The 26,588-nt window shown below is 42.6% G+C and overlaps 2 protein-coding genes and 1 non-coding gene across 6 annotated transcripts; 2 read left to right on the plus strand and 1 right to left on the minus strand.

Annotated features, from left to right (window-relative positions):
• Positions 1–3,862: 3,862 nt before the first annotated feature.
• Positions 3,863–14,476, minus strand: RNASEH1 (ribonuclease H1). Of its 4 annotated transcripts, XM_035109905.2 has the most exons (10): positions 14,394–14,476; positions 14,210–14,296; positions 13,000–13,121; positions 11,385–11,453; positions 10,150–10,344; positions 8,585–8,684; positions 7,015–7,069; positions 6,525–6,609; positions 4,746–4,870; positions 3,863–4,250 (listed from the first exon to the last, which is right to left on the minus strand). In XM_035109905.2, the coding sequence occupies exons 1-10, from the start codon at positions 14,456–14,458 to the stop codon at positions 4,164–4,166; spliced, it is 990 nt and encodes a 329-aa protein (XP_034965796.2). In that variant the 5' UTR covers positions 14,459–14,476; the 3' UTR covers positions 3,863–4,163. The 4 variants fall into 4 exon arrangements, with proteins under 4 accessions (XP_034965796.2, XP_034965799.2, XP_034965797.2 ...); XM_035109908.2 differs by lacking the exon at positions 11,385–11,453 and having other exon boundaries at positions 14,394–14,473; XM_035109906.2 differs by lacking the exon at positions 14,394–14,476 and having other exon boundaries at positions 14,210–14,381.
• Positions 14,477–16,668: 2,192 nt separating this feature from the next.
• RPS7 (ribosomal protein S7) lies at positions 16,669–24,498 on the plus strand. The gene is made up of 7 exons (XM_060272469.1): positions 16,669–16,761; positions 18,298–18,379; positions 18,874–18,945; positions 22,173–22,316; positions 22,766–22,830; positions 23,353–23,503; positions 24,370–24,498. Exons 2-7 carry the CDS (start codon positions 18,305–18,307, stop codon positions 24,445–24,447), a joined length of 585 nt encoding a protein of 194 aa, XP_060128452.1. The 5' UTR covers positions 16,669–16,761; positions 18,298–18,304; the 3' UTR covers positions 24,448–24,498.
• On the plus strand, positions 19,190–19,414 carry LOC132591945 (small nucleolar RNA SNORA73 family). Its single transcript, XR_009557411.1, has one exon. It is a non-coding gene; the product is annotated as a small nucleolar RNA SNORA73 family (small nucleolar RNA).
• Positions 24,499–26,588: the final 2,090 nt, after the last annotated feature.

Consider the following 26,588-nt stretch of genomic DNA (forward strand, 5'->3'; position numbering starts at 1 on the left):
GCAGATGGAACAGTTAGAAGGGTGCAACGTTTGATTGCCCCCCTTAAAAATTGTGGCATAATCCAGCGGGTACCGAAGATGGTGCCTGGAAGCTATTGTGACATTTCTTATCCCCGTCTTCTGGCCATGCTACCTGATGGCAGCTGTAGTCCAATGGCATCTGGAGGGACTGAGGCTCCCTATAAGCTTTTGTGGACCAGAGTCCACCTCATCAGATGCCAGAAATGTTATCCTAAGACGGCAAGCTCACACACACACACACACATACACTCTTGTTCAGTGGAGCTTTTACCCAAATAAATAGGCACTGAGTTACAATGAAGTCCTTATACAATGCAGCTCAGTGGTAGCTTTGCGTGGGAGAGCACGGGAGAAATTTTGCAACCCATTTCCAAAAGATCTTCCACTTTTAAAAAACGTTGTTTAATAGATGTTTCATGTTCCTTTCAGATACCAAATCCTCTTCTATTACAATGCTGACCCTTGCCTGCCTTTTCCACATGTAAATCTACCATGTGACTAGTGCCTTTTAAATAGCTATAGTGGCCAAGTTCACGTTTATAATAAGCTAGGCTTAATAAACCGCAATGTGAATTGGCAACATGCTGGTGAGCGAAGCCTATTTACTTCTCCCTTCATGTGATCGAGTAAACAAACCAGAATCACTTCCCATGATGTCCAATATGGGATTTTGTTGCTCCCCAAAAAGGTTAGGATTTGTAAGCCTACAACCTGTATAAAAGCTGTTTTTTCTAATCCTGCTTTGTTTGGATGCAAAAAACCAAGAATTTCAGTTTTGGACATTAAGCAAAGTTCTCCACTCTAAGCTGCATGAACTAACTACAGCTCCCATCATCCTCGACCATTTGTCCTGCTTCCTGGGGCAGTTGTAGTTGTAGTTCAGCAAAATCTGTTCTCCACATCTATCATTGTTGGCTGGCATGTGGTAGATCACATCTAACATTGTGGTTTATTAAACCAGGATTCATGGCTTGTTGTGTTTGAACATACCCATTAAGTACACAGGTGTGGATTCTGAGTTTTCTCCTGCTGACAAAAAAAAGAGAGCTTTCACTAATTTCTCCTTCCCTTGCAGCCCCTTGGAAAATCTGTTCTCTAAGGTTGAATATTGCAGCAGCCTGGAGGGAAATATTATATTGAAAGCTGTCTTCTTCCACCAGCAGGATCTTCTGCTGGATCTAAGGCCTTCCATAAATGAAGTCTTTCCATTTGCAGAAAGCACACGTACAACCAAAGCCTTAATATTTAGATATGTCATGTGGATGTTTGTGATTAGTGATGTACCAGCATTTGGGATGTGGGTGGCACTGTGGGTTAAACCTGAGCCTAGGGCTTGCCGATCAGAAGGTCGGCGGTTTGAATCCCCGCGATGGGGTGAGCTCCTGTTGCTCGGTCCCTGTTCCTGCCAACCTAGCAGTTTGAAAACACATCAAAGTGCAAGTAAATAGGTACCGCTCCGGCAGGAAGGTAAACGGCATTTCCGTGTGCTGCTCTGGTTCGCCAGAAGCGGCTTAGTCATGCTGGCCACATGAGCCAGAAGCTGTCTGTGGACAAACGCCGGCTCCCTCGGCCAGTAAAGCGAGATTAGCGCTGCAACCCCAGAGTCGTCCACGACTGGACCTAATGGTCAGGGGTCCCTTTACCTTTAGCGTGTCAAAAGGCCACAAGCCTCCTGGAAGATGAAATTTCCCCTCAAATCTCCCTGGGAGAAAAACTTATTGCTTGAGAAAATAAAAAGCTGCTGAATGCATAGGCAGCCTTATCTCTACTAATGCACACACAGAAAAATCAATTTTATTGTGTATTTTAATTATGTGTGGCCATGTTTTTATAACTGGTTTTATATTTGTATACTGCTTGGAAGTCATTGTGGCAAGTAAGTAAGTTAAAAATGAAGGTTATAAGCACATTTTTTAGAGTCATATACACAAGACAAGACGACCGGGAAGCTTGAGGTGCTTTTATTTATCACCCACCCTGATTATATAAATCCTGATTTTACGCACATGTACTTGGAAGCAAGACCCAGCCTCTTCACTGCAGTAACATGCACAGGATTGCAGCCTCAGATCTTGACCAAGGCTGCGATCCTAACCCCTTATCTGGGAATAAGCTCCATTGAATTCAGTAGGACATCTGAGTAGACATGGTTACGATTGCAGGACAACCTCCAGACTTTGTAGCCGTTCTCTATGGCGTTTGGGCCAACCTTTTCCTCCCTTGTTCAGATGCATTTCTAATTTGAAACCGTCTTTTGCACTGCCTGCAGTGATTATAAAATAGCCCTAAACCAGGGAGGCTGCACTAAACAATTAAAGCAAGCTGCAGAGAACTCCAGCCACTTCTATAGGAAGTGCCTGCTTTTTAGAGGTTGGGTTGAGCCGCATTCCTGCCCTGACTGCATTACATTCTATGGGGCGAGTCAAAATACAATACCATGCCCTTAAGCCTGTATAACATTAGCTGAAACATAGAAGCTGGTGACTAAAACTGGCTATACATCCCCTTCCTTCTGCCATTAGAGGTTGGGTTGGCACGAATCATTCCTGGCCTCTTCTAGACTTCTAAACACAAATGGGCCTTTGCAATGTCAGTTTCTTTTTATCAGCCAGTATTTATCATCAATGTTTGTAATTTTTATCCTGCATTTTTATGGTAGTGTTGTCTAATTCTTTCAACAAAAAGAAAAAGAAATTAAAGTGTATCTGGAATAGGAAAAAAACAAACAAACTTTGTGGGTTGTTTCTTGTTTTGCATCGCCCTAATAAAATAACCTTGTAAATATGTAGAAATTAGACCACTGAAGTCGTCCGCGAATCATAGTGTTTCTCGTGGTTCCAGGTTTCTTGATGACAATACAACACCTCCTCCTCCTGGTAAAATAAGCAATAACCTCAGCAGACGGGGAGAAGCTCTAGGAGGGAGAAGAGTTGTGGAATAAAACATCTGCTGTGCATTCTGAGCCATCACCTCCCAGGGAGATTGGCAAATGACTTCTGCCTTGCCAGTTCAAGGAGAGACGGATCAACAGCCCCATGCTCTCTGATGGATGAAGGGGAAGATGAAGAGAGGACTGGTCATGAGAGGTCATTAATAATCTCAGAGAACCATGAAAACTGTCAAAGTCAAATTGCAGGGCGTCCGGGCAGGGGAAGAAAAATCAAGACTTGGACTGCATTTCTCTGCACTATTATTGTCGATCCATTTGGAGAGGCACACAGCTAAATAAGCAATGGCCACAACACAGTTGTTGGGATCCAATTGGTGCCCTTGAATTTGCGGGGGGGGGGGACGACTTTAAAACCAGCAGCAATCTGCTAACTCTAGAAGGATATTTATTTACCATCCCTAATGCCACCTTCCAGTTTGTGCTAAGTAGTAAACCTGTGAGCAAATTTTGCTGGCATAGGTCAAAATGTGACCCCCCAGGCCTTTCTTATCAGGCCCTTGGAACTCTCTGTACAGCATATCCCACCAGCCCTACTTTACCCTCCTCCAATATTTCTGTGACTGGAGTCTATCTCTGAACTCCAATAATGCCTCTGGGTTGCCTGGTGTACTCTGTGTAGAAACAACTACCTATCATAAAAAGTCAAAAAATGTACATTTGCTGTTCTTCCCATTTTTGCTTCTGGCCTCACCCACCAATAACTTGGTTAATAACAGGCTCCCCGCATGTGCATTAAAGTATGAATTGGAGCAGTTTTGGGGGGCTGATTTGAGTATACTGCCCTAAGGTTGCTACTGATGTGTATTTGGCACATGCTGTTGTAAATCTGTGATTTTGGTGTTTATTGTTATTATTTATCGCAGTTGAGATGCCAAGGTGAAAAACAAAAACTTTTATTAAATTTTTTTATATATAAAACACAATTCTTGAATGTACAACTGTGAAACAAACGCCTTACGTAAAATTCTGCGGTGTTGTAACTCTTCATAACCAGAATGCATCAAACAAGCATTTTGTTTAAATATCTCATGCCATCTTTAGAATAATCCTTAGTATCCAAACCTGGGCTTCTCAGTATCAAGAAATTGTATGGCAAGTCAGTAAAACTCACATTTATCCACCACAATCGCAGCCTGTTAGTCAAAAATGTTGTTACTCTGCCCCCAAAGTCAATGGATATTTCTAACACATTCTAGGACAAGGACTTTCCAGCACCTTTTTTTGCTAGTCGATCAGCTGCTTCATTTCCAGCAAAGCCAGAATGACCTGGAACGTGTTTCTGTTAACAGTAAATTGAACCAGTTACTACAACTGTACAGCCATATTCATTTTACGACTATCTCCCCATCCTCCACATCTCACGAGACAGCTTTCAGTTCAAAGTGCCAAAAATGACTCTTTTTAAAAAGGCCAATACTCAATTCTTGTTTTTATCAAAAGCTAAGGAACAGACACGCAAATGGTTTGCTACTGTTAAGGCAGCGTGTTGGTAAGACATTTTTTCCCCAGTCCCCCACCCGCAAAGAGTTAGAAAGCAACACTGTATTTCAATTCCCCCCAAAAAAACTTGTGAAGAAAAATACACGGGTCAGAATAAAATGCAGTTTTCTGATTCAAAACATAACAAAACACAGGCCTTCCCCTAGACTGGTACCAAACACTTGCACATTTCCATTACAGAATTACTTGCATTATTTTTGTTAACATTCATTTTTAATAGTACAGTATGCACTTGCTATTTATGAAGTCTGCCTTTTCAAACCACATAACTTACCCACTGAATATCCATGCCTTCCGAAAGCTTATCAAGCCTTTCAAAGTCTTCCCTGTTGGTTACATCTGTTCCTTTGTATGTTTTCCAATCATTCTTCTTCCAGTTTTTAACCCAGCTTGTCATACCTATGTAAGAACAAGATGCATCTGTTGAATCGTGACTTTTTTAAAGGACTGCCAAAATTGTCCTCGGATTCTACCGCACATCTGCAAAATGCCATCCAGTTGTGCTGTTCAAAGAAGTGTATATGGTGGTGAATCCAAGCTGGGTCTAGGCAGGCACTGAATGTTTGCTGTAATAAATTTGCAGCCCATTATAAGTCATGCATATTCAGTTTGACTTTGGGCCTACCATTTTAAGCACCGGTCAGCTTATAGCTGGTCTTGCCTGCCATAAGTAGAAGCTGAAGACTAGATCTTGAAGGGGTCCATTTGTGGACAGGGACCCACTTCAAGCATAGATAATGGGTAACATCTGCAGATGTTCAGGTCTCTCTCAAAATAAAAAGTTAAAACCATATGCGGATTCTACAGTTACCAACCCACTTCTGACCTTTGCTTTTGAGAAGGAAGTCACTTTCTGGGCATATATGAGTATTTAACATATTTTTCGCTCCCTAAGACGCACCTGACCATAAAACACACCTAGTTTTTAGAGGAGGAAAGGGGGAAAGCCCCGTTTTGGGGGGGATCAGCTCAAAGTTGTGCAGCTTCTTTTGTAAAGGAGAAAAGCCCCATTTTTTGGAGGATCAGCTCAAAGTTGTTGAGCTCACATTGCAAAGGAAAAAAACCCCGTTTTTATGGGGTTCAACTCACAGTTCTGCAGCTTCTTTAGGAAAGGAAAGGGAGCTGTTTCTGCAGTTTCCAAACAGATAATCTAATCAGCCAGTCACATGTCGCTGGGGAAACAAACAGCCTCTGCCTGCAGAACATTCAACAATGGAGGCCTGGGCAAGGGGGTGCAGCCAGAAAGGGAGCCAGCGCTCGACCACACATTCGCTCCATAAGACGCACATACATTTCTCCTTTACTTTAAAGGAGGGAAAAGGGCTTCTTATGGAGCAAAAAAATATGGTATTTATCAGGTTTGTTGGATCCCTGCCAATATGGGTTTTAAACATAGGAAATGCCAGTCCCTAGCTTGGGGACAAATGCGTCCAAGTTGAAAGAGGATAAATCCAGAAAGGCAACGTTGGCTGGTAAATCTTGGGACAGGGGGTTGGATGGAAAAGAAACGGTATATGGAGGACAGCCTCCCTTGGCCACAATTCTATTATTGAAAGTATTCTCTGGAGAGCAGCATTTGTTAGCTTTTAATGCAAACCCTTCCCAAGCCACTAGCTTTCAATAGAAAAACACCCAACACTCATTCACATGCCTGCTTACCACTAGGATCTGCTTAAACATCAAAAGCAAACATTCATTATATATTACATGCTAAATTCCTAGGTCTTGGATCATTGGAAAGTTATTTATTTCTAGCCCACCTTTCCCCCAAAGAGCTCAAGATTGTACACATAGTTCTCCCCCCACTCTCCATTTTATCCACACAATGGTGTGAGGTAGGTTAGACCAAGATAATGTGACTGGGCCAAGGTCACTCTGTGAGCTTCATGGCCAAGTGGGACTAGAACTCTGGTCTCCCAGAAAGGTGCTGGAAGCGTCTTGGTAAATAATCAAAATACCAAGTCCCATGCCCTGCACAAACTTATTATCCTTTCAGAAGGCCATTTCACATGCTTCTTGCCTTATTACTTATTCCCAATGCACAGGTACTTACCTTCGATGGTGAACTTGCTGTCAGTATAGATTGCCAGTTTATTGATATTTCGACTCTTGGCTTGCTCTATTGCTTTGCAAGCTGCCTACAGAAAACATTTAGAATACACAACTCAGCAGAAAGGAAGTTGAACCATCAATACTGATGGCAACTTTCAAAATTATAACACAAAAGTAATGTAATCCAATTGTAGCACTGTTTGTCCAGAAATTGAAGCAAATTATGTTAAAGACAATTGACCAATTACTTAACTAGGTTTTATGAATTCTCATAATAGCTACATAATTATTCTGCGTCACTAGCCTATCCATCATGCAATTTCTTTTTGGGATTTATGAGATAACTTTTTAGATTGTTCTTTCAATTTCTCCAAATACTCTCTCTCTATATATATCCATGCAATTCCCCCCTTGAAAAAGAAGTACATTTCCATTAAAACTAAAAGGCTCAAGCACTCAATCGTGCCAATTCTGTGATCCATTTAACTTACCTGTATTTCAGCCCTTTGATTAGTCTGCCGCCCAGGAAGTCTTTCACTACTATTTCTGTAAGAGTACAAAATACATACAACATTCAAGTAATTTTTCTCATGCATGAAGCATTTCAAGGCTAATATGGGGATCAAAATACATCTGTGACCTGAAAGAAACTCTGCATGTTTATAATAGGAAAACCAATGTTATTTTCCTTCAAACCACAGATTTTCAAATTTAGTCCTACGCCATGTTTGCTTCTACCTGAATTGCACATATTGGATCAAAAGAAATGCCAGAGGAAGGCTATGGCCCTTCTGTCCCCAACAGCCCCTGCCAAAAACCCACCCAAGGTTTAGGAAGCCCTGTTGAGTGAGATGGGCTGAGGAACTATGGCATTGAGGGATGAAGTAAAAAGTCTGAAACTTGGACAGAAGCACCTCCTGGGAATGGAAATCCAATCCTTGCTATTTTAAAGTGTTATGTTTTATGTTATTCAGTCAGGCAGACCTCTTTATTGCTCCATTTTGGGAGGAAAGTAAGGAGCCAAGTGAGCCACTACCAGATCTCACATTTCCCAGAGAACAACTGGAAAGTTTGAATGGCTTCTCATGCTTTCAAGGCTGCCAGTGCAAGATGTGATGAATGGCTGGTGTTCTTGGTTCTGAATGATTTAGAGAAAGCCCCCAGGCTTTATTATTTTTCAGCAGTCACTACTTTCCTTTGGTACACACATTCGTCAAACAAGCCATTTCCTTCAAATGTGACCAAGGAAAGGACAGGATTGGTGGACAACAAATTGCTCCAACTCTGACCATCCACCTGGACAAACGGCAGAGGCCATACTTTCCCTCTACATATCACAAGCCCTGAATATTTTCAAGCTGGATGTTGTTGTTTAGTTGTGGCCGACTCTTCGTGACCCGATGGACCAGAGCACGCCAGGCACTCCTGTCTTCCACTGCCTCCCGCAGTTTGGTCAGACTGGATAGGAAGACACATCATACTGAGGGCTTTGGAAGAGAATTCTGGCAGATGCTCCTGGCATTAATTGCTTCTGAAAGGGACATCTCAGCAGCTACTTTGGACACCACTGTGCTAGCCTCCATAATGTGACTTCTTACCAGTCTGGTTTCTGGACATTCGCTTTGGTGGGCATGGACTTTATCCATCTGAAGAAGCATGAACAATCTTTCAAGACTGAAGAAAAGGGATATATCGAGACAGCACTATGAGGCTGATTCTGGCTCCTCTTTATTGCTTAGGAAAGCAGTGGACAGATGCCATGCACACTTTTTCTTCTTCTTCTTACAGCCTAGTCTACAACCAATAAAACTATGCTTGGACTGGATTCACCTGGCCGAGTGGATGGGGCCAGGAACCTGCAACTCTTCACAAGAGGCAGAAGATTGGATCAAGAGAAGTGGGTCCACCCTCTAGCCAAAGTATTCATCTGAAAATAATATTAGTGGAAGGACGGGAAAATATCGTGTCTGGATGCAAACAAAAATAGGGATCGCTGCCAAAAAAAAAAGCTATTAGAATGGTTTTTATCGCAAGTTATTTGACCACTCATTTCTTACTTACAAAGGATGATCGGGTCCCCAATAGACACCAGTTCCAGCACGTGCTTTACGGCGCCCATTACTTGAGCAACACCCATCAGTATAAACAACTGCATAATCTCCTAAAAATGGAAATGGGAGAATTAATTCAACAGGAATATTGCCAGCTGGATGGACATCACATATTTTAGTTCTGATATTTAAGAAAGGTGATCAGGACAACCCAACATACTACTGCCAAATTAAAGTCTTATTGAGGTTCCTACAAAAATACACATTTAGGAAAATGGGTTAAAAATAACACATACAAACAAGCCATGTGCTGCTCCCAATGCAGACTGGCTTTCAAGGGACATAGCACAACTGAGCCACTTTGTTTTGAATTATTGTATTCAGAAAAAGATAGTGAGCTACCAAAAAAGCTGTATGTCACATTAACATTATTGTTATTTATTCAATTTATATACTGCCCTTTATCACAAGATATCAGGGAGGTTCACAGAATAAAACGAAAGATAAAAAACACAAGTTTTAAAACATTTCTCTCCCATGGGTTTTGACTCCATCAAAGAGTTATTTCATCTATTTAGCAGGAGATATAAAATGCTTTATTATACTAAGATCAATCATCTACTAGAACCTATTGCATAAGTTTGTGACTTATTCTATATAGCACAGAAATCTGCAGTAGCTTAAGCAGAGATAAAATCAAATATAAAATCCTATGTGAACTAAGAGCTCCACACCACTCTTAGTGCGTATGGGGCGAAACCTGGTAAATTACTTCCAGGTTTGCCGCGCGCGCATGCCAAAGTTTACATAACTAGAGGGTTACGTAAACGGAGGTTCGACTGTGCTGGAAAAGCTCTCAAGTGTAAAAAAATTGTTATCGGTCAATGTGTTAAGACCTGGATTCCAAACTCTGTAAAGCCACTAATGGAACCGTTCAAAACCTGGACTACTCTGGTTTAGTGCTGGGGCCACTGCCGAATCCACAAACTTGCTGCACACAACAGCAGGAGTGGAAGGTGATGGGGGAAGCAAATCACTGCAACAACAATTTCGCCCAATGCAGTCATGTGACAACAGTGGGGCCAACTCAGGCCCCAAGGGATCCTGGGCAGGTGGAATCCTTCCCTTGGATTACAGGTTCCAGCAACTTCTACTGGCTACCGCTTATATGAAACCCACTAGTGGCACTTCGGCTTGCAGGTCGGCAGGGACACCTCCCACCTACTCCAACCCCCCCCCCCCAGCAAGGAGGGTTTGGATTGTGCCATAACTCACTAGGCAGCAGCAAAGTCAATTTCAATAGGAGTGACTTGTGCATTTCCAGGAGCTCTTTTGCATATTAAATATATATGCAAAGAACTTCCAATGGGGGGTGGGAGAAAAGGGAAATTGGTTTTCTTTTTGCTCTTGTTTTTCTTAGGTATTTTGGGGTTTGTTATCTTATATTTTTATGTTGTGAACTGGATAGACAGTGGTGTACAAATTAAATAAATAACAACAGCAGCTTAAAAGCTCTATTTAAAAATTGTAAGGAGACAACATTGTTTAGTCACCTGCTGCAATAAAGACACTTACCTGTATATGAGAATTCATCTTTGCGTTCTGGAGGTGTGTAAGGTACCTCAGTATATTTTACACGCTTTCTCTCACGTTGGTTTTCTGAGGGCTGTTCATATGGTCTCTTGTATGAACTATAATCTGACCACGATGTTGTCTTCTTACCCTTTAACCTATTATTTCTTGGTCTTTCATAAGCTGCATTATCGTAACCTTCGAAGAAATGAAATGCAAAAAATAAAAAAAATCACATTGAAACTATAATATCCATGTTCAAGAACCTTATACACCCCCAATTACATAAATGAAGTCCCTCTAAAGTAATTAGAAATTAACTCATGAATAAACTGTGAGGAGGACTACAGAAAAATGCATAACCACACACACAGAGAGAGAGACAATAAGGGTTATACTGCAAGACTAAAGAGTGAGCAGTGCTAACTTGCAGAAGCATGCTTTCAGCGATTAAACGGACAGCAGAACAGATCCACAAAAAAGATGGGCTCATGGAAATCCACTGGCAATTTCTAGGACTACTTAGCTGTATCTACTACAATACAATTAGGACACGATAGTTTTTCCACATATTAGGTACACGTTACAAGTTGTGAGTGGCTTATGTAGATCTGTATTGCCTACTATACAGACAGGCAACAATTGAGAACTCTGGAACAGTGTGTCAGCTTCTGAAATTTACATGAAAGGAATGCCCTGTTTGTGCTCACTTGATACTCTGGAATCTCAACCAAGATACGCATTTAATGTAACACTTCCATTGTTTCATGTAATGTATCTTGTGTTAAGTTGCTTGGAGACCTTTGAGTACTAAATGACTAACAAGTCTAACAAATTGCCATAATCAAGTAAGTTTTGGATACAAAACATACAACGAAACCTGGGGAATATTTTCATGAATCTGTAATTTGTCCTGACCTATCTGAAGCACTTGCTTATTTTTATACTCCCAACTTTCTATGCCCCTTCTCCAAGCACTCAGTCCATGACATTCAGCCACCAACAGAAATATGTGGAAGCACTAAACCAGTATCCAGGGAGAGAGCAATCCAGCGGTGGCACTGAAACACTGAGTCTCTCTTTCTGGCAAATACCACACTGAGCAAGAATGAGAGATTGCAATTTAGTAATGCAAAGCACATTAGAAAAGCTCCAGAATGAAAGCACAGGGGTGTGCGGCCTGGCGCATTATGCATCTACTACAGCACTACAAACACCAAGACAAATATGAGGAGCACCTTCTGTAACAACTGCTGGGTCATTAGGTGGTGATGCATCTGCATGCGCTGCATCCCCAGCCAGTGTGCCTAGTAAAGGGAACACATTGTATTATGTGACAAAGCAATTGCCAGTACAGTGGTACCTCGGTTTACGAACACCTCGGTTTACGAACTTTCGGTTTACGAACTATCCTAACCCGGAAGTTAGTAAACCGAGGTGCCGGAGGTCTACTGAGCGTCCGATGCCTTCGGGGAGGCCGGGCCTTCGCTCCGATGCCTCCTGGAGGCCCGCAGCGAAGGCCCGGCCTCCCCGAAGGCATCGGAGCAAAGGCCAAACCTCCCCAAAGGCATCGGAGCGTCGGATACCTTCGGGGAGGCTGGGCTTCGCTCCGATGCCTTTGCGGAGGCCGGGGAGCGTTTCCGCGACTGGGCTGCAGCCGCGAAAGCGGTCCCCGGCCTCCGCAAAGGCATCGGAGCAAAGCCCCAGCCTCCGGAAGGCATCGGAGCCGGGACTTCGCTCCGATGCCTTTGCAGAGGCCGGGGACCGCTTTCGCGGCTGCAGCCCAGTCGCGGAAACGCTCCCCGGCCTCCGCAAAGGCATCGGAGCAAAGCGGTTAATCCGTTCTAGGGGGTGTTTTTCCTCGTCTAGAACAGATTAATCAACTTCCCATTACTTTCAATGGGAAAGTTCACTTCGGTTTACGAACACTTCGGTTTATGAACAGACTTCTGGAACCAATTGTGTTCATAAACCGAGGTTCCACTGTACAGTCATACATCTTCTTGCGAATGCTTCAAGTTGCGTTTTTTGGGGGGTTAAGAACGCGGCAAACCCGGAAGTGTTTACTTCCGGGTTTTGACGTGCATGCACAAGCGTTCTGCGTGGTTTGCACATGCGCAGAAGCGTCACACTGGTTACGGACTTTTCAGGGTGCGAACGGCCCACCCCGGAACGGATCATGTCCGGAATAAGAGGTAGAGGTACCACTGCACAAGTTCTTCCTGTGCTAGATGATCTGCATACAAAAGTCATGTGGACCAAGCTCCAATGCAACTGTAGGTTTATCAAAACTGCAATTTGATCTTACATGCTTCCTCAAAAATAAGTCCCACTGAGTTCAGCAGGACCCATTCCCAAGGAAGTAAAGCAACAGAATGTAGTCTTCATTTCCCAGCTTTCTAAAGTAGCCCACAGGAATGTAACCATCTTCAATAGTTAGTCACGCAGTACAATATCTAAAACTTGCATCAGCCACAGACAGCATGACCAATAGGCAGGGATGGTTTGAGTTGTAGTAGTCCAACATCTGGAAAGCCATACTCTCCCCACCTCTGATCTACCGCAAAATGAGATATGCAAGAGGTCTAGACTTTCCCTTCTTTCAGCTGTAACTTCTCACTGCTATTAATGCAAATCCACCACTTTCACTTAAAACCAAGCCAGATCTTAAATCTTGGGTGGAGCAATTAGCCTACATAAAAAACCATCCCAGAACTGAGAACTCAGCCTGTGCCATCTGGAAATACAGCTGACCAGTGACAAGTATATCAAGCATTTAGCACACCCATACTAATTACCAGAAGGCTACTCTTAAAATTTCTGACAAGCACCAACCCTTTACAGAGTGCTTACCAGTTGAATGACGAGATGTGCCTGTTGATCCATCATTTATGAAGTCCCAAGCATCTTCCTCTGTTGAAAACTTCTTAAAGCTAGCATATTTATATTTGTCAACTTGTTCTTTACATTCTTCCCTATAAAAATATAAAGCTATTATTTTTTTAAAAAGAAACACATTATCATCTCCAATGCCACCTACGTACTCTTCATTTGAGCAAATCTGGGGACACAAAGCTTTCCCCTATATCAGCTGAAGGGCAATCCTCACACAGTTCTTGGACGGAAAGTTTCCAACCTCAAGAATCCACCATAGTTTTAGCCCTTCAAAGGCAAAAGGCCGGGGTTGGCTATGCGAGCCACTTGGGGGCCTGGAAACATTACATAAATCTAACCATTTTAGTTTTGTTTTGAAAGTAACTTAAACACAAATCCCCATGGAACTAAGAGCATTGAACTAGTGTGAGGAAGATTTGGGTTAAAATCTGCACACAGTTACGAAGCTCGCCCGGAGCCAGACACCTGCTCTCAGTACCACCACCTGACAGGGTTGTTAGGAGAATGGGTTCTTTTTTATATAAAAGGGGGGGGTGAGAGATAATGTTTGCTGCCTTGGGCTCTTTGGTACAGGCTAGATAACAAGACTCTCTTAATCTCAGGGTTGTGGGTTCAAGCCCTGCGTTGGGCAAGTATACAACACGGATATAGGTATAGGGCGGTATATAAATTTAATTAATAATATTAATAAGAAGAGGAGGAGTTTGGATTTGATATCCCGCTTTATCACTACCCGAAGGAGTCTCAAAGCAGCTAACAATCTCTTTTCCCTTCCTCCCCCACAACAAACACTCTGTGAGGCGAGTGGGGCTGAGAGACTTCAGAGAAGTGTGACTAGCCCAAGGTCACCCAGCAGCTGCATGTGGAGGAGCGGAGATGCGAACCCAGTTCCCCAGATTACGAGCCTACCGCTCTTAACCACTACACCACACAAATGTAACTGATCTGTCGAAAGGATAACCTGAAAAAAATGAGACAATGCACGCACTCTTGTAAATCAAGAAAAACCTTAATACAATTTTTTTTAAAGAAAAAAAGAAAAAAAATCTGCATTGTGGGGGGTGGAGCAGATGACCCTCGGGGTCCCTTCCAAACTGGGAGGAATACGAAGCATTTTAGCCCCAGGGAGAGGGGGGAGCTTGGTCACTCCAGGTGTGGCTTCGCTTACCAGGTGCGATACACGCCGGTCCTCCTGCCCTTCCGCACCGCGTAGAACATGTTGCCGCTCCTGACAGTTCCGGGGCCGCTGTTGCTGCTGGGGAGAAAACAAGGATGAGCGAGCAAGGCCAGGATCCGGCGCAGCATAATAACTGCAGACTTCGCCTCGTCTCACCTCCCAACCCCCCACCCACCGCCCTCTCCGTCCGTCATCGCTGTTCTCCTGCTCTTCCGTGTTCGGGCAGCCGCGCAAGCGCATAACTAGCCGCGCTGGAGTTTGAGGGTATGGTTGGGTTAGGCTGAAAACCACCACAGCGGCAGCCAACACTTCCGGATCAGAAACGGAAGAGGGGGGAGGGCAGACGCAGCAAGTAACCTCCTACGCCCCTCATATGGCAGCTATTTAAAACACGAACCGACCGGAAGAGTGGTGCTTTTCGAGTCTTTTCTCCCCTAGGGTCCAACCGAGGAAGTGACGACGCGGAGGAAACTAAACAGTGTTGCGCGCAGGCGCGTTGCCACCACCGCGGTCTCCGCCTTCTTTTCGCAACCTCCTTGCAAAAACAAGAGGGTGGGGAGGAAGGAAATCTCAAAAAAAGACTTGAGTGCGCATGCGCTGGTGCCGAAGGCGGGAAAATGAAAAGCACCGGTGTTAATTCGGTGCACCTTATTCAGAAACCTTTATTCTTTTTCACTAACAGCAGCTAATGGCTTTATTCTACAAATGCTTTAAAGCCAAACTTGCCAGTTCCTGGATTTATTGATAAAGCAACGAGCGTCTGATGGGCAAATTCCACACGTGTTTGCCCAGAAAGTAGTCGAAGTTTACTCCCGGGTAAACTCGAATATATTATAGTCGTAGCTTAAGAGACATAACACCAAAGGAAAGCAAAAGCATGATAGAAAAAAGGATATGAGCCCCAAAGAATCGCTGCATGATTCGCCAATCTAACCCACTTCTAAGCGCCACTGCACTGCGATAGTAAAATAAGGCTGCAATCGGCCACTAAACCTTTGCCGAGCAAGCCTTAAAAGCCACGGCAGTCTCTGGACTGCAAACACAGTGGCTTCACTTCGAACTGAAGCCTCCCTCCACCATTTTCGGCTTATCTGCACGTGCATCCGCTCACCTGCCTTACCTCGCAGATCTTTCCCTGCGCAGGCACATAAACCAAATGGCGCTTCCTGACCTGCCCACTCTCCCTAGGAGATCGGGAAAAACCACTGGTGAAACAAAAAAGAGGGGGAACATGCACCAGGGTCTTTGAAAGGTCAATTATAATTCCAGGACCTTCCATGCATTACCCCTTTCACCAACAATGGTACTTTCTTACTACCGATTTAGCAAATGCTGGAGAGGAAAGAGCTTCTATTGAAAAGAGCAAGTGGTTCCCCCTCCCACTCTAATGCATTCAAGCCTTATTTCTGGCCGCCTCTTGAATGTACGGTAAATTTGGAATGAGCATAGGACACGAAAGCTCATACCAAAATAAAAACTTAGTTGGTCTTTAAGGTGCTACTGAAGGAATTTTTTTATTTTGCTTCGACTCAGACCAACACGGCTACCTACCTGTAATGAATATACAGTTACCTTGGGGTTAAGTCCCATTGAACAAAGTGGGGCTTACTTTTCTAGCAGGTGTGCATAGGGTTGAGATGCATGCGAATAAATTAATACCTTCTTCCTTTCACTTTTCCCAAATGATAATCGCCCAGAACCGAAAGTTCTCCTACTTGCTTTGTAGCTCTTCAATTCAAGTGAAATGCCACTTCAGGGCTACCACAAACACACTGACTAGCGTGGGAGCGGAAACTGCAGAAGAAACCTGAGTGCTTGCTAGAGGAGCCCACCCAGGCTATACACCTCGGGTTCCGTCCCTGAGGTCCCTATAATTAGGTCCATTTGCAGAAGCCTCTCTTCGGGGACTCAAAAATATTGAATCATCAGCAGTATGGTGGGCAAACTACACCAGAAGGAGCACGATAGGTAATAGCCCTCTCCAAACACCCTACGCAACCTCTATTTTTGCTTGTACTGTACACTACGACGGATCATAAATTATATTTGCAAAGCGCCTAAAGCGGTGGTTTGAAACGGATTGCTCAATTCTACCTCTTACTGAGCAACAAAACAAAACAAAACCGTATTCTTACAGGTATAGGCTCAAGCAGGCAACTTCCGACTACATTGAGCACTTTCATTATAAAACACCCATTAATGCGTGCATATTTCTTCCCTTGGTGGATTTGCAACTTGGAGGAAGGAAAGCCATAGGTTTACTTTAATTTATACAGCCGACACAACCACACACTGTACTCCCAGCTTCCCCAAAGTGCTCTCCAATACAGTACAGTACAGTACGTATTGCCGTTTGGTGAAAGCAGTGCTTTATCCTCTGCCATGAGTTTCCTCCCGCCGGAAAGCTTCAGAAGGGCGGAAGTACCCTTTCAATCCCAAGCTCCCCGAGACGAGAAGTGGGCGGCGTTGCGGCCGTTCCCGGCAGAGAATCTGTGGTGCTCTCGCGAGAACTCCTCCTCTTCCTTAGGCCGGCGCTGAGAGAGGTAGGCACGGCCAGCCGGGGCCTGCTGGGCTGCGTGGGGGCTTTTTCCCGCGGGGGCTCCGGTGATATTGCTCCTGGGCGATGGAAGCCCTCGCGCCTGGCCTAAGTATCCAGAGATGCGTCCGATTCGCCGCCCCTTAATGCCCGATGGCTTCCTGGGACGGCGAAGGAGACGCATTTCGGGGATAGGGCAGGGGACGGTGGAAGGGAGGGGGAAAGGACCCCCAATTATCTTTATCTTGGTTGCTGGTGTTTCTACGGGTCTTCCATGCGCGCCTGGCTTTCGCAGAGTGTTGCACCGAGCACACTGCCTGGGACACTCTATGAAGTCTTATCAGTAGCTTTAACCACTAGGAAGGACTGCCTTCCGTGCTTTAGCTTTCCCGGGGGAGGGGCGCGGAGGCCGGTTCTACCTCCCTTTCGCTCCCCCACCCCCGCAACCTCCAAGGGTAGCACATGGTCCGTAAGCTCCCAGTATGCCCTGCTCGAATAAGAGAGGGATGCAAAACAGGAAGCTTCTGCCCCACAGTTATCATATCTCCCCAATACTGTAGGGGAGGGAAACACTTGCTGGGTCTGTGTGTGTGGATCTGTGGAAGTTGTTCTGACGTGGGCCTGCATCAATCCTATTTAAGATGAGGAGCCTGTGTCGTCCTAGGTGTTAATGGACTATGGCTCCCAGCATTGGCCATGAGTCTGGAAGGTGCTGGGCTGCAGGTTCCCAAAACCTGTTTCAGATTGTAGCTCTGCCTTGCCACTTAGCAATTCCGGATAGCACCAGGAAGGACTTTCTGACTGTAAGAGCTGTTTGACAATGGAACAGACTCTCAGAAGGACTCCCCTTCCTTGGAGGCTTTCTAGGAGATGATGGATGGTCATCTGTCATGGATGCTTTAGTTAAGTTTCCCACATTGCAGGGGGTTGGACTAGAGGACCCACCGGGTCCCTTCCAACTCTCCAGTTCTATGGTTCTATGATTGTGGCCCTTTGATAAAGCTTTAATAAGATGCTTAAGACGGGGGTTCTCATGTGCTTCTCTAGAGTCTCTTTGTAAGGATTCTGTGGTAGCTGGAAAATGCATGTTGGTGCTCGCCTTCTGTGTGTGGACTGTTCTGCATTGTATTAACCTTGCATTTTATTTGAGTGCTTCATATCTTAGTTATTTAGGAAAAAAAGGCCTTGTAAGATACACTACTGTTAATGTGGGGGCTGCAGTTCAGAGATTATGTCCTCCCCACAGACCTCCAATAAGATCCTGGCTAAACTTAAACAAGAGTGTTATTACACTCATAGTAAATACTTTTAACCACTACACTCCTCTTTGTGGTACTTCTGCTAAGGGTGCATACGACGTTTTTTAATGTGTACTAAGACCAAATCTATCACTGCTTTTTCCTTAAGTAATATGACTGAGCCAGCCTTTAGAATTGGCTTCTTCCACCATCAAGGCTTTCCCTAATTAGATGTCATTGTGATAGGTGGAAATCATTCTTTAAAACAGTACATTGAGATACTGATTGTTTCCTTTGAAATGCAGAAAGGCCATGTTCAGTTCCAGCGCAAAGATTGTGAAGCCCAATGGCGAAAAGCCGGATGAATTTGAGTCTGGCATCTCCCAGGTAAGTGCTCCTTTCAGCTGGTAATATAGGCTGTATTGCTTACAGAACATGTGAGAGTTGGAATCTTGAGGCTCCAATGTGATGTCATAGTCCTATATTTTAGTATAGATGCTGTGCTAATTAACATTCAGCGAAATGGATACACTCAATCAAACTTTCGTAGCGGAAAAGCAGAGTTGTGATCCACACAAGGAAGAGGTGTGGGAGCAGCTACAGCCTGAGTATCTTTGTAAGCTGTTTGCAAACTCCTCTACGGTTGACCAATGTTTATGGGAACATTTGAACTATATGTATTTGAAATATAACTAAGGTAGTTTCTGCAGATCCTGCTAGATCAACTTGTTGAATATGACTGACGGAAGTCAAAGAAACATAGGTACCCAGTGATTTCCCCCCTTAAAACATTTTTTTACAGCCAAGAACAACTACAGCTATTTTAGAATTGGTTTGTTGAAGATATTTGTCAACTTTTCTTTTAACTTTCCTCCCTCAAGGCTCTCCTGGAGTTGGAGATGAATTCTGACTTAAAGGCTCAGCTGAGAGAATTGAACATCACAGCAGCAAAGGTAGCTTTAAAATGGCTTTCTCAAAGGTGCAGGCTCATTTTATAGGATGCTTGGGGTATATAAGCTACCATGATGGTGTTTCCTGCTTGGCAGGGGGTTGGACTGGATGGCCCTTGTGGTCTCTTCCAACTCTGATTCTGTGTTGGTATTTAAAGTGATAATTGCAGTGTGTGTTAAGTTCTACAGTGTTTTTCCGCCTGGACATGTCTTTAGCAGACAGATGTGTAACTTGTTCTCTCAGAGTACAACATGGGCATCCATTGAGGTGGCTCTCGCATGGCTCTGCCCAGGTGGCGTATGGGAGCTTAGCTCCGTAAGGTGCAATGATGTATAGTCCCATTCCACAATGTTGGACATGAAGCTTTTCCCTCCCCAGACCGAAAAGGCTGGTGTGGGAGACGTCCTGTATATTCCTATAACTTCCCAGCTTTAACAGTTGCTGTGAAGACAAACCATGCAGGACACAAGTGATAAAACTAATTGGATGTGTTCAGGATGAGCTGCATTTCATTCATTCATTTCATGGAAACTAGGAATGTTGTTATGTGCACTGTAGTAGTTGTGTTTGCAGAAATTAGGGAAGCTGTGCTGCTCACAGAAAACAGGTATGCAAAATCAACACACCACTCAAAAGTTAGGAATTTAAAAATACCTTACAGAGGCCTGGTCATCTGCAGTATAAGCTATTACCAGCTTTCTCTCATTCAGATGAGGAATCTGAAATAATGGCTATTTCATGAAGTCATGGCCAGGCCCTCATGAGTTTGGTGAGCTGTGTTGTTTTTCCATCCATTGGATATATCACATTACACGGTTACTTTTCCTTTGTTAATGTATACTAAAAATGCACACAATCATCAGTTATGTTCCAGTTTTGAGAATCACTGGAGATTATACCTGTATCTGGAACTGAACAATTACGGTATCTTTTTCTTAAACAGGTAAATTCCATCCTATACCTGCTTACAGTACTTGTATAAAAGTAAAGATGTGTAGGGTTGTGGTAAAGATTGCCTTAAAGGATTCTGGAATAGGCTAGACCGGGTTTGATACTTACGTATCCTGTGGCTTCCTCTGAATTATCTAGTACTTGCTACTATTGGCGGCTAATAGGCCAATTGGATGTTGCTCTAACTTTTTGGGGGGAGTTTGGAGTTTGTTGGACAAGCACTTAAAACACTTGGAGGTTTTCAGGTGTGCTTTTCTAGTGTTTATATATATATATATATTGTGTGTATGTATATATATATATATATATATATATATATATATATATATATATATATATATATGATATTAATACATTTAATATGGAACTTGATAAATGTGGTGCTTTTCCTCCATGAAACTTAGTAGTGCTTGTTTCTATTGGTCAGGCCTTATGTCTACGGCAAAAGGGTGATACTCCGAAGTGCTTCTTAGGTTGTTTCCTTGAGAGCCAAAGAGTTCTTCCAAAAAATAAAGATTTCATTATTGATCCTTTTATTTTTAAATTTATTTTATATACCATCTTTCTCTTCTAAGGATCTCAAGGTGTGGTTTACATGGTTTTCCTCCCCATTTCATCCTCACACCCACCTTTGGTAGTTTAGCCAAGAGGGGACACATTGCAGTGGTAGAGCCCCATGCATTGCATGCAGAAACTCCCAAGGTTCAGTCTGTGGTACCTCCAGCTGAATGACCAAGCTGCAAGCACCTCTGCTAGTTAAGAGCAGATCATAACTGAGTTAGATAGACCAATGGTCTAAAGAAGATCCGTGTTTCATGACTGGAAGTAATCCTGCAAATGCTGGATGATGTTTAAAAACTTTTTTTTTTTTTTTTTTAATTTTAAAAACAAACTTTATTTTATATCACAACAAAATACAATCAATCAAGATCAGCAACAAAATAAAAACGAATTACGAGCATAACAATGTTGCAATTGTCTTATTTTCCCACCCCCCACCCCTCCCACTTCCACCCCCTCCCCAGCGACTTCACAACCTGGCCTGAACTTATCCCCTTTATCTTCCTTTTAATTCTAATATACATACCTTATTTCAATATTTACAATAAATTCATATCATTCTTCTCGTCTATCAAGTTTCTTAACTCAAATTCTCTTATCCTGCTACAATTAGCACATCATATTTCTAAAAAGAGAGAGAAAAAGATAGAACCTTTAAACATTGGAGGTAGGCCTTAAATTATCTATCTTGGTTTGGATATAATCTGTAAATGCTTTCCAATTATTTTTTGAAACATCCTCTTTCATTCCTTTAACTTCTTCATGTTTTGTGGCCAGAATATAATAATTATAGAGTTTCTTTTGCCAGTCTTCTTTTGTTGGGACGGAAGCAGTTTTCCAATTTTTTGCAATTAACACTCTTGCGGCAGTTACAGCATAGCTTATACAGCATCTATCTCTGGGATTGACATCTTCGGGCACCATTCCTAACAGGAGCAGTTTGGGGCACTTCTTAATTGAGTATCTCAAGATTTTCTTTAATTCCTTGTAAATTATTTCCCAGAAAGCCTTAATTGGTTTGCAACTCCACCACATATGTATGTGGGTTCCAATTTCCTGATTACATCTCCAACAGGTGTTACTCGATTCTGGGTAAATTTTAGCCAATTTAGCTGGTGTTAAGTGCCATCTGTTTTGCATTTTCATTATATTTTCTTTTATATCATAGTTTGGCGAAAAATTTGAATCTCTCCTCCACAGATTTTCCCATTCTTTCATTAAGATGGGCTTGCCTAAATCCTGGCTCCATTTAATCATATAATCTTTTGTTAATTCTTCCTCGGTTTTCCATTGTAGTATAATTTGATACAGATTTTTTATATATTTATCTTTATTTACCAACAGAATCTCCTCTAATTTAGATATTTCTTTATCAAAGCCAATTTTTTTGTCGATTTGAAATCTCTGATTCACTTGAAAATATTGTAGCCATGTATTAAAATATCCTTTTACTGCCATATATTCTTTTAATTGCCAAATTCCATTTTTATTTTCTAATAAATGTTTATATGTTGGCCAATTTACTTCCATATTTTTCCTTTTGACCGCAACTATCTCTAGAGGGGAGATCCACCAGGGTATTTTGGGCTCAAAATATCTTTTATATTTTTGCCAAACTGCATATAAGGATTTCCGAATAATATTTAACAAAAAAGTGCTCCTTGATGATGTTTAAAAACTTAAAACCATGTTAATTCCCAGTTCTGTTCTTGCTTAGGAAATTGAAGTGGGTGGCGGTAGGAAAGCAATCATCATATTTGTGCCAGTCCCTCAGCTGAAATCTTTTCAGAAGATTCAAGTGCGGCTAGTTCGTGAGTTGGAGAAAAAATTCAGTGGAAAGCATGTGGTGTTTATTGCTCAGGTAGGTGGCAGCTTGTCATAACTTTCTACAAAATGCTGGGTTGGGGGGGAGTGTTAATGGAGGTAGAACAATTATTTGTCTGTGAAAGGTGTGCTAAATTGAATCGGAACACTGCAGCCTTGTACATACTTGGAGACACGTCTTGAACTGGCTCCTACTTCCAGCTGTGTATATGCAGCATAGCATCACACAGGAACTAGATCACAAGAGTCATAGTAGTATGTTTTTAGAATTGCCCTCCATGAATTTGTTCCTATCAGTGTTGGAGACAGTATTCCTCTGAATACCAGTGGATGGGGAGAGCACTATTGTGTTCAAGTCCTGCTTGTGAGCTTCTCATGGCTATCTGGTTGGCTCTAATACTCTCTGTCTTAAATCTGGTTTGTTAATTCCATTCCTAAACATGAAAGAAATGTGCTGATATATGTCATGCTATTGTCTTTTAACAGAGAAGAATTTTGCCGAAGCCAACAAGAAAAAGCCGCACAAAAAACAAGCAAAAGCGTCCCAGGAGGTAATCTCAAATTTATATTATTTGAGTAACTAATCATGCACTAATCCATTCCCTTCCGTTTGGCATGGGTGCCTATTTTAAAGCTTGAAGACTCAAAGGAGAAGACCATTTTAATCTGACATTGCGGGTCTCTGATCCTTGCCAGGCATTAATCATGAGTAGACCCATAGCTCAGTGGTAGATGACATGTTTTGTGTGTAAAAATTCCCAGCTTACTGGGTGGGCTAGTGGTTAGCCTCAGTATAAGGCAGCTCCATATTTATTTTATACCTAAAACTTAAATGCTGCTAGATTTTGTTCACTACCTTATTACTGGCATTTCATAAGGTTTAGTCACTAGATCTGTCTGCTGTACCCCTGGGATTGGGCGAGGGTAGAAGAATTCATCCTGTGGATGTTTACATGCTACCTGCTGTGTTAGCATCCAGTCTTTCTGCTTCTCTAATGATTCTCTGTGGTGTAGATGAAGGGGAGGTTGGCATTAGTAAAAGCATTTTAATTGTACACAATATTTCTGTTTAGCCGCACACTTACTGCGGTCCACGATGCCATTCTTGAAGATCTGGTTTTTCCGAGTGAAATTGTGGGCAAGAGAATCCGCGTAAAACTGGACGGCAGCCGGCTCATAAAGGTCCACTTAGACAAAGCGCAACAGAACAATGTTGAACACAAGGTAAGAAAGGGCATCTCTGTGGCGCAGTGGGTCAGGGTGTCTCCCTGCTAACCAGAAGGTTGGTGGGTTCGAGCCCACCCAGGGATGGCTTGTGGGCAGGATTCCTGCATTGCAGGGGTTTGGATCCAAGCACTCCATGAAGCAAGCAGAGTTGAAACTGGCAAAGATTACTGCTATTCCGGTTGCTGTGATTAGTCTGTGCTCAAGCTGTTTGACAGCCCATCCCCTTGGGGTGCTCGAAAGAGCCAGGTTTTCCACCAGCAGTATCTACAAACAAGAAGTATAAAAACTTGGGGAAATGTGCAGCTTTCCTTGGGTGTTCAGCGCTGTCCTTGCTGTCTCCTTGCTGACTCTGTAGTACACTCCAGTACCACATGAGAATTTGCAGTTTTAACAGCCAGCATGCTGGCACATCTGTACTACCTGAGTGTTGGTGTGTGCAGCTGGCATCACAAGATGGAGCCATTTACGATGAATGATGGAACTCAAATGGCAGAGTGATACTGGTCCACTTAATTATCAACACAGGCATTGTTCAGATTTTCTCATAATTTTGTCTGAAGTTTAAAATGCTGTGCTTCTATACAAGTGGAGTGACACAGTTCCATTTCGCAGTACAGTATGGAAGAGGGACTTCACTTCCAGAATTCCATGTGGCAATGCCATGCCTTTTGTCTGGCTTCGTGGGCTCCGTTGGGAGGAAGAATGGGATAGAAATTCAAAGAATAAACATTTTCTAAGAAGTAAAGCCATGTACAGCACCGTTTTGAAACTCGCTGTGTATATTGGTACAAGAACTATTGTGTTGTAGAAAACGATAGTTTTCTCTTTACCACTTTTGTGACTTCTGTTCCTTCCCTTTGCAGGTAGAAACATTTTCTGGTGTCTACAAGAAACTCACAGGCAAAGATGTTGTGTTTGAGTTTCCAGAATTTCAGCTGTAAAGTACAACAAATGATTGAATAAAACAGTTCAATTGTTCATATATCAAAAAAGTAATGTGTTTTTATTAAAACATTTGGAGAGAAAGAAAGAAAAAACATTTGGAGAGAATGGGAGTCTCTGCTAGGGTTTGGTGGTAGAAGGTTTAATGTCCCGCACAACAATCTTACTACTGCCCAAGGTAGGTAACTGAAAAAGAGTTCTGGCATAATCTTTAAGACCCTTGATCCCTGGCTTTTCTGATAGAAAAAGGAACCAGGACAGTTTCTGATCCAGTGTTTCTGTATGAGATGACATTGAGCATGTGTTGATCTGTAGACCTTAGACCTGCCTAACAGTATTTCTGATATGCAGCAGGATGCCAATGTAGTTTTAAATGTTTAGTGGTTTTTAGTCATTTTGGCATTTTAACAGTAAGCAAATTGTTCAGCAGCACTAACAAGATTTCTGCTTTGGTGGCTTGGGTAAAAGGAGAACTCTGGGTACCTAGGGTGGAGTTGAGCTGTCCTACCTACACTGTATCACATTGTTATTGATAAACTTTGATACTGACCTAAGCCTGTTTTGCTACACAAACTTCGCAGAAGAATGTTGACCTGTGAGCCATTTTTACAGTTCAAAATGGGAAATAGCTTTAGGTTTTAACTATTGAACTGATGCTGTAATGAATTTGAGGCTGCAATCCTGTACCCACATACCTGGTAATATGCCCCATTGAACTCAATGAGACTTGAAATAGACACGTTTAAGATGATCCATGAATGTAGTTCCTGTAGGGGGAATGTCTCTTTATAGTAATGAAAATTGCCTTTTAAAAGTGAAGCTTATAGCCTATTGCGTATACAGTATTCTACATCCCATAAATGTGTCAAAACAATAGAACATTAGATCTCATCTATGGCTAGATGTACTTAATTCTGAAGTAATTCTAGTAGAATGTGATATATCAACATTCTGTTCGGCACGCTTTCGTAAATAGTGGCTGTTGTCCAAAGGCTCATCCAAAAATTTGCGCACACCAATGAGGTTTTTTCGCTTTCTATTTTAACATTGGACCACTGTATTGTATCACAAACTACTTTTGAAAGGCAGCTTAAAATCAAAAGCAAGTTGCTGTGTGTGGGGAAATGAATTACTATTTGAAAAGGACAAGAACAAGCCCATCCTAGCACATAGAATTAGCAGGCGATGATCCAAAGAATGTCCTGTGGGTTTAGTGTCTTCAAAATTTTGGTGAATATCAGCAGTCTCTTAAGTCTTTAGACTCCCACATAATAAACTGGATTGTGAATTATCTCAACGTCATCACCATTCACTGACATGCTTAGTAAGACAGAAATACTTCGGACACTAAGATTTATGGTGGATTGTCAATATGGAGGATTTGCATCTCTCTAAAATTTCCAGGCACCCTTTTCTGTATATAGGATCTTTCTAAACTCTCAACTCTAGCTACCCTACCACACTTTTCTCAGGCCTTAAACATTCTTATATTGGACATGGATTTAGATAGGTTACAGCAAAACCTACCATAGAGCTATCCAAAACTGGCCAATCTACTCCCCTTGTGATGCTTCTGCTATATTCTTTCCAGGAATGTTCTATTAAGAATGTGAGAGGACTTTGAACTTCAACTTGGGTTCTGCTAATCATTATAATAGGGTTAGCTGGCCATGTTTTCTCCTGCTCTCTGCACTGGGTGATCAAAGAATTTCAGATCCTGGGTATCTGAATTGGAGAAGGAAAGATGCATGCAACATGAACTTGTCATCTTTCCCAGAATCACTGCCAAAAGAAACTCTTCCAACCCAGCTGGCTGGTGTTTTTTTAGACTTCTTCAGTGGGAACCGTCGAGAAGAGGGCAACCAAAATGGTCAAAGGCCTGGAAACGATGCCTTATGAGGAACGGCTTAGGGAGCTGGGTATGTTTAGCCTGGAGAAGAGAAGGTTAAGGGGTGATATGATAACCATGTTCAAATATATAAAAGGATGTCATATAGAGGAGGGAGAAAGGTTGTTTTCTGCTGCTCCAGAGAAGCGGACACGGAGCAACGGATTCAAACTACAAGAAAGAAAATTCCACCTAAACATTAGGAAGAACTTCCTGACAGTAAGAGCTGTTCGGCAGTGGAATTTGCTGCCA

This window comes from Zootoca vivipara, chromosome 3 (genome assembly GCF_963506605.1).
Source record: "Zootoca vivipara chromosome 3, rZooViv1.1, whole genome shotgun sequence".
Taxonomy (NCBI): Eukaryota; Metazoa; Chordata; class Lepidosauria; order Squamata; family Lacertidae; genus Zootoca; species Zootoca vivipara.